The sequence below is a fragment of the Gastrolobium bilobum genome, unplaced genomic scaffold, assembly GCF_033153095.1.
Source record: "Gastrolobium bilobum isolate Gb01-03AN ecotype WA unplaced genomic scaffold, APGP_CSIRO_Gbil_v1 utg913, whole genome shotgun sequence".
In the NCBI taxonomy this organism is placed as follows: Eukaryota; Viridiplantae; Streptophyta; class Magnoliopsida; order Fabales; family Fabaceae; genus Gastrolobium; species Gastrolobium bilobum.
Window position 1 is genome coordinate 1,254,789 of NW_026900059.1, and position 15,013 is coordinate 1,269,801.

At 32.2% G+C, this 15,013-nt stretch overlaps 2 protein-coding genes across 2 annotated transcripts; both read right to left on the bottom strand.

Annotated features, from left to right (window-relative positions):
* Positions 1–794: 794 nt before the first annotated feature.
* LOC133295124 (pathogenesis-related protein PR-1-like) lies at positions 795–1,368 on the bottom strand. Its single transcript, XM_061493921.1, has one exon. The coding sequence runs from the start codon at positions 1,366–1,368 to the stop codon at positions 796–798; it is 573 nt and encodes a 190-aa protein (XP_061349905.1). The 3' UTR covers position 795.
* Positions 1,369–7,716: 6,348 nt separating this feature from the next.
* LOC133295129 (pathogenesis-related protein PR-1-like) lies at positions 7,717–8,473 on the bottom strand. The gene has a single exon (XM_061493926.1). The coding sequence runs from the start codon at positions 8,468–8,470 to the stop codon at positions 7,964–7,966; it is 507 nt and encodes a 168-aa protein (XP_061349910.1). The 5' UTR covers positions 8,471–8,473; the 3' UTR covers positions 7,717–7,963.
* Positions 8,474–15,013: the final 6,540 nt, after the last annotated feature.

Here is a 15,013-nt window from a genome sequence, read left to right on the forward strand (position 1 = left end):
TCGAGTTGAACGCGGATTGGATCGGGTTGAGCTGGGTTGGCCCGTTTTGCCAAGCCTAGGACCTGCCATAACACAGCCCACGGTTAGTACTTATTAGCACGACACAAATATAGCCCCATGGGATGGCAAAACGTATTACTAGGTTGGATTCGTGACGTAGAAAGTTTTGATCCGTAACTAAAATTAATTTGAAATGACAATTATTTATTTACGTACGAGTCAAAAATTAACTTTGGAATACGACATGTCATGACTCATGAGTCACAGAGCATGAGTTGAAATCAAAAATCAAAAATTTAAATTTTTTAAACAATTAAAATAGCAAGAAACATAAATGGAATGTGTGGGTTGAATCATGATCCCGGTCGTGTTAAAATTATAAAAAAATTCAAAAAAAAAATGTTGGACCAAAAAAAATTCAGGGATTAACACATAAATCACCCGTAAAACAATATGATAATAATTCGTGTTATTTTTCAATGCATTTTTTTGGCATGTCATGTCGCGTGGGATGAATAATGGATCTCAATCCATTTTATCACCCATATTGATTCTTAATACTATATATAGTCAATTTTTACGAAGCCTTGAAAAATAAAAATTCCAAAAAAAAAAAAAATAGAGAGGTATATAAATTAATCATTATATTAATGAAACGATAATGACATATATAGAGAAGTTGCAAACGATTTAATGCAGGGAACACAGGTCTAGGAAATAATTAAACCCACAAGGCAAACAGATAATGAGTACTCTGTCACATTGTTGAATTATGTGACTCGCTAATCGGGAATCTCAGTAAGGTCTTTCTCCAATGTAGTTGCCAGGAGGATGATAATTGCAAGTGATGAAGGTACCCTGATCACCAGAGCAGGTAACGCTAGCGCAGCCAACCTTCCTAGTGTTGTTCCACACAATTTGAGTATAATGACCACACATTTGTCCTTCATCACAAGAATTAAGATTGTAATTGTAATATTGCTCCTCTTCGGCCCAAAGCTTGACAGCTTGTGCTGGGGTCCACCCAGCTCCGCCACCCCAGAACAGGTTCTCACCGTATCGCCCGTTGGAATGCTCGAGGGCGCAGTCATTGCTTCTCTGGTTTGCATACCACTGTGCGTAACGTGTTAGTTTTGCGCTCCACACCAATGGTGGCACTCTGACCTTGGACCGTGCAGCATTATGGGGAATCAAGAACTGGCTTGCAAAGCTTCTTTCTTGTTCTTGGTCTGGGTCAGCATTCTGGGGAATTGAGAATTGTTCTGGAAAGCTTATTTGTTGATTTTGGTCTAAGATCCTAGCATGGGTGGTTGTAACAAGCAACAGAAACAGGGCGACAGTGATGGTGATGAAACACATCAGGCTCATAGAGCGTGTGGAACTGGACTGGCTCATTTTGGTGTGGCTAGCTCTGGAGATTTGAGCAAGGAGAGAATGCTTTACTACTTGCTTGGAACTTGGAAGAGATGTAAACGTAGTGTGTGTATATATAATATAAGGCAAACCCTAGCATCAGAGACTTGATGAGAATGAGATCTGCGTCGCTAACTGTTGTATCACGCGTGTAGGCTAATCAGGCCGGGATTTCCTTTTCCAGCAGATTATCTGCTGTTTTTATTCTCTATGATTGAATAGTGTGTGACAATTTTAATATTTTAATCAATGTAAAACTCCAACGATGGGATAATTTCATATTTCAAATCATATCAGGTTTTGTGAGAAATTTTTTTGTCCATATAAATCGTGATTTTTAGGAATATGTTAAAAAAATGAATTTTTTATCAATATTATCAAAAAAAAGCTATTTGATAAGCTAAAATATATTCTAATTAACGTTAATTGACTCAAGTTTTCTCATTCTATATGTTCGGTTGATTGTCAATGATTTCTATAAATGTGATCTGATTTTAGATAACTAACATTTGATGAATTTTTGAACAAAAAATTATGATATATCACAAAAGTGTCAAAATGCGGCGTTGGATATCCAATCCAAATTTCCAAACAATCTTGGCCGTTCTCAAATGAATTTGATCGTTCCAAACGGCTAGGGCTTTAACAAAAGAAGGTATCTTAGTCATGGAGATATTAAAGTATGGTTGTTTATGTCATATAAATTATGAAAAAAAATTCCCACCATGTAAAAATCCAAGAATACCCCCCACATAGTGGTATTATTTTATCGGAATCTTATTTACAATTTTATTTTCAAAAAATCTCATTTTCTCATTAAAATGTTAAGAATTCTTGTACTAAATATGGATAAATAGAACTCCCAGTATGAGTATAGAAAAGTATATAAAAAATCCTATATCGTATACATCATTTCCTATTATAATGAAATTAAAACGCAAATAAAAAGAGTAAATTAATAAAGGGATAAGATATTTATCATAGCACCACTAGGGTTAGCCTAGTGGTGTTGGGTGTGTTTAGGGTGTATTAGGTGTGTGGTTCAATTCCCTGTAATGTCCAAAAAAATAAAATTATCAGATAAAAAATTATTAATTGTTTAGGGTAAACTGTCTCTGGGGCAGGATCATTTGACACTGATGTCAAATTAAAAAATTTGATATCAAATTTTAATCCGTAAATCTAACAATTATAATTTATTGCATTACACTTATTAATTAATTATTAATTCTCAATAAATCATAACCATCAAATTGATGTAAATCAACGATAGTGTCAAATGATCCTCTACATATATATATATATATATATATATATATATAGGGTCAGGATCATTTTACACCAGTGTAAGTTACACTCTCAATCTTGTACGTTGATCCCATTTATATCTAAGGGCTCTAAATTTTTAATAATATGAGCCATTGGATACAAGTTGATCAATGATCAAGATTGAGTGTAAGACTTCTAACTCTTACACCAGTATAAGAATATCCTGCCTCATATATATATATATATATATTATGTATAAAAACTTGAGTATAGGTCTATAGCATTAGTATTTCATTTTTATTGTTACTTTTGTTTATTTGAATGTGGAAAATTGAATTTGGTCGTGAACGACTTGTAGCTAATTAACCGATTTAGTATATCATTGATGGAGTTTTATTGTTTTGATGTTCATGTAAATATTTGGACACATGGCAACCGGAGGTAAAATGCATAAACACAATTTACGCAACATAAAAAAAAAAAAAAAATACAGCCACATTGCAGTGTATTATACTAACAAATTAAACTTGCCAATTGAAGTTCTAATTAATTTTAGAATGGAGTACTTAAATATAATTAATATGTGATGTTTATTTGAATTATCATGATTGATGTAAATGTATTAACTCTGTTATTTGAAATAATTGTTTTGATTAATTAGATTTTTGGTTTTTTTGGGATAAAATTTGAATTCCGATTTAAAAAGTCTAGATCTATTTATGATATTTCATTTATTTTGATTGGTTATGAAAAGGAATTCATCAAGTCTAATTAGCATCCAATTGATATTTGAATTATCATAATTGATTTAAATGGATAAATTGTGAAATTCAAAATAACTATTTTAATCAATAAAACTCTTGGATTTACGAATAAGTAATCAGAAAAATAAATAATGTTGTTCAATCCCATTTGCGTGATTAAAAGTTAAATCCCATTTTCATCGACTTGATTTTTAAGTTGATATATACTTAAATTTCAATAATGGTAGAAATTAAAAAAGAAAATACATATAAACTCTTATTGCGGTATCATTTATAGCATTTCATTCTTTATGTTTGACATACGCATTTGTTAATTAATATTTATGGCAACAAAAACAAAAATGAGCTCGCAAATTGCAGATAACATATTTAGCGGGCATGTAATTAAATGGATCCAAATCATGTAGTTTGGGCCAAACCTGAACTTCGGAGTTAAGAAGATGAAGACGACCAGCTGTCCAGCCATAACACAGACCATAAAGTTATGACTTGCAATGCAAGTATGACACACATCTAGACCAGTGTAATTGGCCTAATAGTAATCCTCAAAAAATTAAAACTCCAGAAAACAAAAAGGAATGATATAATTATTGATTATATAGACATAGGGCATGATGCTTTAATGTAGTGTCAAATTTTAAAATTTGACATCAAATCCTGACAGTTTTTTTTTCTTAATCGACTGTTATAATTTTCGCTAATCAAATTCATTAATTAATTATTAATTCTCAATAAATAATAATTATTGATTGACGGATATTAACGGTTAGGATTTGATGACAAATTTTAAAATTTAACACCGGTGTCAAAGAATCATATCTCTATAGACATAAACATGTTAGAGAATAATATAAATAATTAAAAAAATCATCACCCAACAGATTAAGCTTTTGGATTAAATTCATTGGTATCAGAGCTTCAGTGATCACAAGGTCATAAGTTCAATTCTCATCGCCCTCACTTTCTTATAGAATTAAATAAGCACAAGGTAAACCAAAAATTGGGCTTATATAATATACACGCTTCAAATCCAAAAAACTATTATATGAGGAAGTGTGTTATAGAATAATATAAATTATTAAAAAGACTTGCATCTACTAACTTAAGTTTTCGAGCTGAATTGATTATTTAAAAACCGAGAAAGACTAAATAATTTAATCGAAGAAAACACTAAGAAACGAGTAAACCAGGGACTAAGAAGTAAGAAACCCTAAACAACACAACAATAATTATTTTAAAAATTAATATTAAATTCATTGAGTCAAATAGTAATTAAAATCAGTAATGACTATAATTAATTTAATATGGTTTTTTAAAATTTATACAATTAAATTTAAAAATGTCAAATATTAATAATTATAATTTAAAAACTGGTTTTTATTTTTCTTTCCCCTTCTTTTGAATATGGTTTACCTACCCATAACGTGGATTACACTAACATATAATTAGTATTTGAGTCTACCGTACTCTTTAAATTAGTTTCAATTTAAACAAAACTCCTTTTTTATAATGTACAGAACGTAGTACTGGTTTTTTGTTTTTTGTTTTTTACCGTTCAATTATATTTTCTCTCCCATTATTCCCTCATCATATAAATATTAAATAGCATCATAAATAATAATTAATATAAAATAATTAGGATCATAAATGACTGTTATTATTTTGTTAATTAGCATTAAATTCATCGCATCATTTATTATTTCGAATTATTACAAATTCGAATAGTCAAATTTACTGTAGATAGTAATAATTTGATAAATTTATAAAATAATAATTGAATTATTTATAATTTTATATATTAAATATTAATTATTGTTTATAATGTTAATATTTATATCAATGAGGGACGAGGAGCAGGAGAGAGAGGACTTTGTGCGAAATTATCACTGATATGACAGTGTCAACAGTTGAAAATAAGTGAGAGAGAGAGAGAGCGAGAGGGTCTAGCGATATAGCACGCTACATCACAACGTGCTTACCCACATGGCTCTGTCTCAAAATAATTCAACTAAAACGTGTGGGTGTAAATTAATTTGATAAATCTGAAAAGGAGACTTTTCTAAAATCTAAAAACTATAGCAAGTTGAGAGGGGGTTTATATTGGGGGATCATCATAATTTTTTCTATTTTAATAAAATAAAATAAAAAGTATCTATCTGCATTGTTTTTAGTTTTTCGTTTTGAAATCTATGTTTTAGCTGCAAATAATCCACCAGTAGCATGTGGGACAATCTCAGCTAAACGGTACAAAAGTCCTTGCTCATCCAACACATTGACATTAAACACAACAAACCTGTCAAAAAAGTTATTACAATTTATGTCCCATTGTAGCGGCTCACACTGAGGAGATAAACGGGTGCAATTCCAACAAAAGTGGTTCATCTTAATTTTATTTTTCTTCCCCTCTTTTAGGTTCCTTTTCATATTAAAATAATTGTTTTTATTATATTATCCAACATAAAGAGTTTTTTTTTTTACTTCAATTTGTGCAACATTTTATTTAGTCTACATATTGATTCATGTAAAGAATCTTGGGATGCACCACCCCAAAAGCTAGCTCAAAGGGTGAGAGTGCCCAAGGCCTTATAAAGGTCATATTAGTTGTCCATCCAATCAATGTGGGACTATATATCTCAACACGCCCCCTCACGCAAGAGCCCTTTAGGCTAGAAGCATGGAATTGCACAGGCCCAATTTTTGGTTTACCTTTTTTGTACTTTTTATTTTTAATTCCACTTTAAAGTGGGGGACGGTGAGGCTCTGATACCATATAAAGAACCTTGAGGTCACCACCCCAAAAGCTAGCTCAAAGGGTGGGAGTGTCCAATGCCTTATAAAGGCCATATTAGTTGCTCATCCAATCAATGTGGGACTATATATCTCAACACGCCCCCTCACGCAAGAGCCCTTTAGGCTAGAAGCGTGGAAATTGCACAGGCCCATTTTTGGTTTACCTTTTGTGCTTTTTATTTTATTTTTAATTCCACTTTAAAGCGGGAGACGGTGAGGCTCTGATACAATATAAAGAACCTTGAGGTTAATTCATTAACTATTTTCACATAATTATTTAACGAAACCACTTAACAACTATTATATTAATGTCATAATATCAAGTGCTGAAACAATAAAAGAAATTAGGATGGAGGATCGGCCCTAAACTCAAATAAAATTTCTTTGTAAGTATTATTTCTATTTTTTCTGTTATACATATTATTATAGTTGCAGTAACAAAACTCATACCGATAACCGATATTTAATTGCATGTAAGAACCATCTCTATTTTTTTTTCATAAAAATAGTTATATTTTATAAGAAAAAATATATATTTTAGTTTTATTTCCTTTACAAAAGGTTTTGGCTTTGACATTCATATTGTATTTAACTATAATGTTAAAATATAAACCTTTCATATATCACAATTAAGTTCAGCTTTAATAAAAATATAAAGTATTTTTTATATAATTTTTAAAACTTCTAAGTAATGAGTTAGACGTGCCAACACGATGATTTGACCCATTTTGCCGCTATAGCTGAGAATTTTTAGCTCAACCCAATTGACCGGGGCTAAACTGCTTATTCAGTGACCGAATTTTCAAATTCTCTAATCGAGTCAACATATGTGTTATACACTTATCCGTATACAAGCATGCTATTAAGCCATGAAAAATCAAAATTAATATAATTTATAAGCATCTCCTCTCAAAAAGCTTATCGAGATTACCTAATTGAAGATAGGGAATATTGTTTCTTAAATTATAAAAAATATTCACCTTCATGTAACACACAAAAAAAATAAATCACTTTTTTCTTTTTCTTTTTAATGAATTTCATTTATTTTTTTATATGTTGTCTCATTCAATATGAAAAATAATATTCACTCGACCATATTAAAAATGAGGAGAGTTATATTTATAAATTTTTTGTTTATAAACTCTTACAAATTATATTATGTAAAATTCCCGTTAAAAATATGAAAGTAAAAGTTCATGTAGTAGTAGTACTTGGGTTTGCAGACTGCAACGTGCGAACTTCGCATGCGTGACAGTTTCTATTGAAAAATCTTAGCTTGTATCCACTACTACGATTTTGATATATACTATTTGTCTTCTTCATCAACTACTTTTTTTAAGCTGATATAAAAGTCGAAATTAAAAAATAAAATATATATCAGCACATACATTACATATATACTTGTTTTCAACAAACGTTACAACGTGCCGTGAAATTGGCCGATTCCTATCAGTATTCTGAATTCTTACCAAGCCTTAAAAAAACAAAATTCCAAAAAAGAAAAAAGAAGAAGAAAAAACCCATATAATTATGTATTATATTAAACAAGCAATACAGAGATAGAAAAGAGCTACATGATTGACTGCAGGAGACAGGCCCACAAAACCATTAAACCCACATGGCAAACAGATAATGAGTGAGCCAGCTGAGCATATGGCTACGACGTCATTATGACATTATTGACTTGTCTCACAGAACGTTGCTCTCCCATTGGGTTTGAGGGAATCTCAGTAAGGCCTTTCTCCAAAGTAGTTACCAGGAGGATGGTAATTGCAAGTCATAAATGTACCCTTATCACCGGAACATGTAACGCTAGCGCAGCCAACTTTTCTAGTGGTGTTCCACACAATTTGAGTATAATGTCCACACATTTGTCCTTCAGAACAAGAATTAAAGTGGTAATTGTACCATTGGCGCTCTTCGACCCAAGCACTGACAGCTTGTGCTGGGGCCCACCCAGTACCGCTACCCCAGAATATGTTCTCACCGTATTGCCCGTTAGAATGCTCAAGGGCACAGTCGTTGCTCCTCTGGTTTGCATACCACTGTGCGTAGCGTGTCAGTTTTGCGCTCCACACCAACGGCTGCAATCTCAGCTCGAACCTTGCAGCATTTTGGGGAATCAGGAACTGGCTTGCAAAGCTTCTTTGTCGCTTTTGGTATGGGAAGGTGGCATTGGTTGTTGTGATTAGCAACAGAAACAGGGTCATAGTGATGGTGATGAAACACCTCATGCTCACAGTACTGGAATGTCTCATTTTGAAGAGTGGGGAAATGCTTTACTAATTGGCTTGAAGAGTTGTAGATGTAATGGACTTATATATAATAAGGGAAATGCTGCAGCAACATATTTAACTGTTTGGTCCTAGTGGCATCCATGTTCGGTAATGATTAATTGATTGCCATTTGCCACTTTCTATTAAAAGAAATATACTTAATTAAAACCATTGTCAGTTTTATTTTTCTAAATTTTCATTGGCCCGCTATTCTTTCCCGCCCAAAGAGGCCGAATTCCATTTTTTTTAGCACGTTAGCTACTTTTTCTGTTATATATGATTGGAAGATGTGTAAGAATTTCAACATTTTAATCGGAGTCGTTGAGATAATTTTATATTTCAAATTATATTCTATTTTATACTATTATAAAAATATGTTGAGAATGGTGTTTTATTTTATTTTAAAATTAAGAGATTTAATATTTCTAATATAAAATTGGCTGAACACTTAAATTCAGGATTTTGTACGAACACCTTATGAAATATAATAAATTAACTTTATATCATATATAAAGATAATAAATCATGCCATTGTTAATTTACGCAGGAGGAGCTCAAAATTGAGGAGTCCAATAATGATAGGTTAAGTAAGGAATTTAATAAACAAATAAATAAATTTGATGTCACATTTTGATTAAAAAATTTCAAATATTAAATTTATGGATCATTTTTTTATTTTTTTTTGGTAAATAATTTATGGATCATTTTACTTATACATTCTTTAGTTTATTTTTATTTTATGTGAGATTTAATTACTTATCACTCACACTTGCAAATTGCAATTTCAATAATCTAGATGAACAAATGGTCTAGCAGTGTTCCATTATCTCCAAATATTATTATGATTTAATTAAACTTAAATATAAAAATAATATAAATACTCTTAATTTTTTTAAGCACTTATCAATTATGTATTGTAATTTAAATGAGAAAAAAATATATCCTGTAATCATATTTTGTTTATAAAACTCTTATTTAAATATATTTTCATTTTATTTATTTTAACTAAAATAATATATGCAATTTAAACTTTAAAATATAACATAAAGATTATCTAAGACTCATTTTATTATCACATATTTATTGATTAGTTGATTATATTTAGTAATTTTAAAAAAGAGATGCTTGTATTCATGCAAGACTATGTCTTATACCATAATTATAATCACGAACAGACATAATTCGTATCAATAATATGACTCGCGATGTGCACTGTGCAGTGTGGTGTGTGACCATTAATTTACATCATATGTATTTTAGAAGGCACCACTCCAAATATCATATTTTGAGAATTACTAATTAATAAACATTTAATTACCGAAATAATTAAATATTTAACAACTGATAATTAGTAATATCATTATTCAAAGAGAGAGAAGGAATTTCGTAAAGTAGAGAATTGTCTTGGATGCTTATGCTTGTGCACATTTTACGCCTTGATCCTTGGAGTCTCAATTCCCGCCTGAGTTATCGGAGAAAGAAAGAAGAAAACAGATTACGTCCCCTAATCATTGTAACTTACGAATTAATCAATTCCCGCGATGGAGGGAAAACCGGAGAATCATGGAGGTACAATAAAAGAGGGTCAGACAGACTAATCCCAAAAGTTTCTATTCTGTCTGGACTTTGCAGATTGTCGTGGGAGAAAAAAATTAATTTAATATATTTTAATTAAATAATTACGTATTTATTGCAGTTTCGAGAATAATTACGAATTTATTGCATACGGTAGGGGAAGACGCCCCAATGAGGCGTCTTTCATATGGTGTTGACACGTGTCATACTTTTTCCAAAAAAATAATAATTTAATCATAAAACTTCTGAAAGCCATAACTTTTGACTCGGGTATCCAAATCAGGTAATTCTTTTTTTGATTCCACATAACTTTTTGAGATCTACGCAATGACATCTCATTTGACATATTTTATTTATCACAAACACAATTTTATTTCTCATTTGACTAGAATCTGAATAGAATCATATCGGCATTTGAATTATAGAATGACATTACTATTTGCATTTATGTTTAGATTTGAATCATCAGGTTATTATTTACATTTAAGTTTAGATTTGAATCATAACGTTGGTATTTGTATTTTGTAATTTTGTATAGCTGCCTTATTCATTTCTATACAACTATTCATTTGTATTCATGGTGTTTTTGTATAGCTGTCTTAAATTAGAATTAAAAATGCACCATGATTTCCGTCACAAGACGGCGTCATTTCAGTGAACATTAGACAAAGTTGTCTAAAGTAACTTTAGAAAAAAACGAACCATTTGTTTATTTTCTTAATTTTTTTGTCATTTATGCAATTCGAATCACAATTTGAATTATAGAATGACTAAGATCTAACTAGAATCATATCTACATTTGAATTATAGGATGACTAGAATCTGACTAGGATCATATCGGCATTTGAATTATAAGATGATGTTACTATTTGCATTTAAGTTTAGATTTGAATCATGACGTTATTATTTAAGATGATGTTGCAAATGAAAAGACTACTATGAAAATACTACAAACACTATATATGGGAGGCAATTTTAAATTATGTTTGTGAGAAATAAAATATATCAAATGAGATGTCATTGCGTAGATCTCGAAAAATTATGTGGAATCAAAAAAAGAATTACCTGATTTGGATACCTGAATCAAAAGTTATGGTCTTCAGAAGTTTTATGATTAAATTATTTTATTTTTTGAAAAAAATATGACACGTGTCAACACCATTGGGGCGTCTTCCCCTTAGGGTGAGACACCTCACTGGGGCGTCACAATGTACAATAAATTCGTAATTATTCCCGAAACTGCAATAAATGCGTAATTATTTAATTAAAATGCAATAATTAAATTTTTTTTCCTTGTTGTGGGCCTAAAAATGAACTCTTTCTTCGAGTCCTTTAGTTTGGTGAAAAGAGTAGTTGAATAACAAAAACGCAACAAAATACCGTATTTCTACTTGGCATAAATTTTCAGTATACAAACCAGTGTATTCAAACTTTAAGTTAATGGGTTACCGATTAAACCAATAGTAATACTGATTCAACTACTTGAAATATATATAATAAAATATAGCAATATAAAATGGGGCAGGATATATTTATCACAAAAAAAGTTTACCATATTTACAACCAACTTAATTACCGTTGATTTTCGTCAATCTAACGGTTATAATTTATTAGATTTATTGGGAATTAATAATTAATTAATAAATGCGACCAAATAATTTTCAATAAATTATAACCGTTAGATTGACGGAAACTAACGGTGATTAAGTTAGTTGTAAAGATGGTAAACTTTTTTGGTGGTAAGTATATCCTTTTCCATATAAAATTAGAAATAATATGGCCAACAAATAAAGTAGGTTTAATGGTAAGTGTTTTAAGTTACAATCCATATAGTTAAGGTTCAAATCCTAGGATTTTTTATTCTTTTACCCTTCATTAATTAAAAAATAATCATTTTGGCCCTAACCTAAAATATTCTACCAATCTGCCAATGTTTAATCAATTACAACACTGATTAAACCACAGTTGTTTAATCGATTAAATAACGCCATAAACGTTTTTAAAAAATCCTCATTTGGCAGAGGGGGTTATAATCGATACCCTAATCGATTATAACCAAACATTTAAGCTCCTAATTCGTGATTTTGTCCAAAAAATTTCTCCAATCGTGCGATGGGTTCACAAAGCAACAACAATCGCTCATTCCTCTCACTTATTGTTATTATTCATCGATTTTTTTGTAAAAATTCTCCCCTTTTTGTGATTTATGATCCCTAGTTTGATTCGCTATTGTTTGGTTCGATTGACTTGTGTGTTTTACTTTGATTCTTAGGTTTAATGGTTTTTAGTTTAGGTTTAGTGCTATGTACATAGTTTAGGGTTTAGGTTTCATAGCTTTTGTTTTTTTGGTCGAATTTGATTTCTAATTTTTGTATTTTTTTTTACTATACTTGTTGATAAATTATCATGAGTTATTGTAGGTTTCCGTTGTTATCAACTTATCATGGCTGGCTGTAGATGATTTTCAAGGAACACCGATGGCGAAAGAAGGACCAAGCAACGCCAGGGCCGCCTTTCTTCTTTAGGGCCACAGGAGCCTAAGACTAAGTTTGTGGACCTCCCATTTGGGTATTTGCTTAATGATGATCCCTCGCAGCATGCGCGATTTATGGTTGATCTTGCTAGCAGATCCATTTGTCAGCCAAAGTCATTGGATTTAGCATTCTTTATATCGGAGGGATTTGACATAGTGACATTGTTGGAGGTGTCACATATGAGAGTGCTGGCTGAGATATTGTGCCCATATTCAGAGGTTATGGTGTGTGCCTAATACTATAATCTCAGCTATATACAGGGTGAGCTGAGGTCTCGCATTTATGGAAAGGATATACTAATGACCGCTCCGATATGGACAAAGTTATTAGGGTACGACTTTGATGCTTAGCCTATAATGGAGTATGATGCGGATAATAATGCCCCAATTCCTGGATTTATGCGGGATGATTTTGTGGAAGAGGTCAAGAGGCGTGATTTCAGGCGTGGGCATAATGCTATTTATACTGTGGGGTTGCTTAGTGTTGATGCCTATATCTTGCACTATGTCATCACCCACATATTGTTCCCTCGAGCTTTCAATCATTCGAGGGTGCTGGAGGGTGACATTCTATCATGTGGGCTATCCGTCACGACATACAGGTGAATTGAAGCACTATGTTTGTTGGATGATGTTTAAAGCCAAGTATAGGGGTGCACTTCCATTTTCCTTTCTGGTTCAGAGGATATTAAAGCATTTTGGTGTTCCCATGGAGACTGGACGGTTGAAGACGCTCTTAGGCTATAATTCCAAGTTTGGTCAACGTCTATTGGAGCAGTGCAAGATCTTCAAGACTAGGGCATGTGTGTGGCAGTTTTCAAGATAGGTTGAGGCTGAGGTCCCTGAGGTTGCCCCAGATGCACATATGGTTGAGGCTGAGACGGATGACGACGATGAGGATGATCATGCTAAATTGGAGGAGATAGTTGAGCCTGAGGGTAGATTCACCTTTCATGATGTCATGAAAGGCATCAATGCCACACTTGGGAGTATAGCAAAGATGGAGGTTAAACAAAAAAAGAGGTGGACAAGTCATATAAATAAGGGGAATGAAAGGTTTATGCACATTCATGATCGCTTCAAGGGCTTGGAGGATAGGTTTGGTCGTCTGGAGCTTGCACGAAGACGAGAGGCTGAGGAGGCAGCAGGTGATCACGAGCAGGGGGTTGATGTCTCAGATGAGAGAGATGAATAGATTTAGGGTTTTTTTTTTATGTTTGTAGTGTTGTTCTAAGATGTTCATGTATTTTTCGTTTATTTTATGGATTTTCTTTTTGTGCCGAACTTTTGATGTAATGAAATGGATGTCTATTTTCGTTTATGTTGTTGAAGTTTTAACATATTAGTTTAGGTAAAAGAAGAACCACAAATGAGGTTTTCTAGTCCTAAAAGACCATCTTTTATCCTAAAACATCAAGAAGACGCACAAATGAGTGCAACTAGTCCTAATATACCAATACATATGAAATGAATCAAGTTTAGGTACTTAAAGAAGCTAAATAATATTTTGGTACGTCAAAACCAACTTTAAACTCACTTTTGGTACATTAAGGGAATCAGAAATGCACGTAGGTTTTGTGAGATCACAAAGCCCTTCCCCAAGTCAAAAAACCCTAAGATCATAAGTGTAGAAACACATTGGACAAAAAAAAAACTATTGAAAACAGATCCATATGGTTAAAATCACTGGTTTAATCGATTAACTCATACTAGTGTAATCGATTAAACAATGTAATCAATTAGACCAGTATGGGTTAATCGATCACACTGGTGGTTTTAGCCATATGGTTCAATTTCCACGAGATTGTTGGGTTTCACACTTGAGGGGGAGATTGTTGGAAGTATTCAAGTGTGATGAGTGCCACATTGGTTGGTAACGAGCTAAGTAAAGAGTATATAAGTGGATTCTTCAGTGTGCAGCTACAAAAAAAGAGTATATAAGTGGAAGGATCCATGAACCCAATGCCTTAAGGTTTTGGGTTGAGATGTGGTGTCGGACCCACTTGGTGTAGTTGATCCACTTAGTCCATTGGTGGTGGTCCCCCGCCACGAGCTTTCTATGGACCTGCGTGACACTTAAAACACAATTTTTTTAAACTTTTATGTTAAGTATGAAAATGATATAAGATTTTTAAAGTGCAAAAATTATCTTTCAATATTTGCCATGGAAACTGTTGAGATATATAGTCCCACATTGATTGGATGAGCAACTAATATGGCCTTTTTAAGGCCTTGGGCACTCTTACCCCTTGAGCTAGCTTTTGGGGTGGTATATCCCAAGGTTCTTTACATGGTATCAGAGCTTGAGATTCGATCCTCACCGTCCCCCGCTTTAAAAAGTGGAATTAAAAATAAATAAAAAAAGCACAAAAAGGTAAACCAGAAATGAGCCT

Bases quoted from the DNA above. Each gene is read 5' to 3' on its own strand.
- LOC133295124 (XM_061493921.1), bottom strand. From the start codon at position 1,368: ATGAGCCTGATGTGTTTCATCACCATCACTGTCGCCCTGTTTCTGTTG.
- LOC133295129 (XM_061493926.1), bottom strand. From the start codon at position 8,470: ATGAGGTGTTTCATCACCATCACTATGACCCTGTTTCTGTTGCTAATC.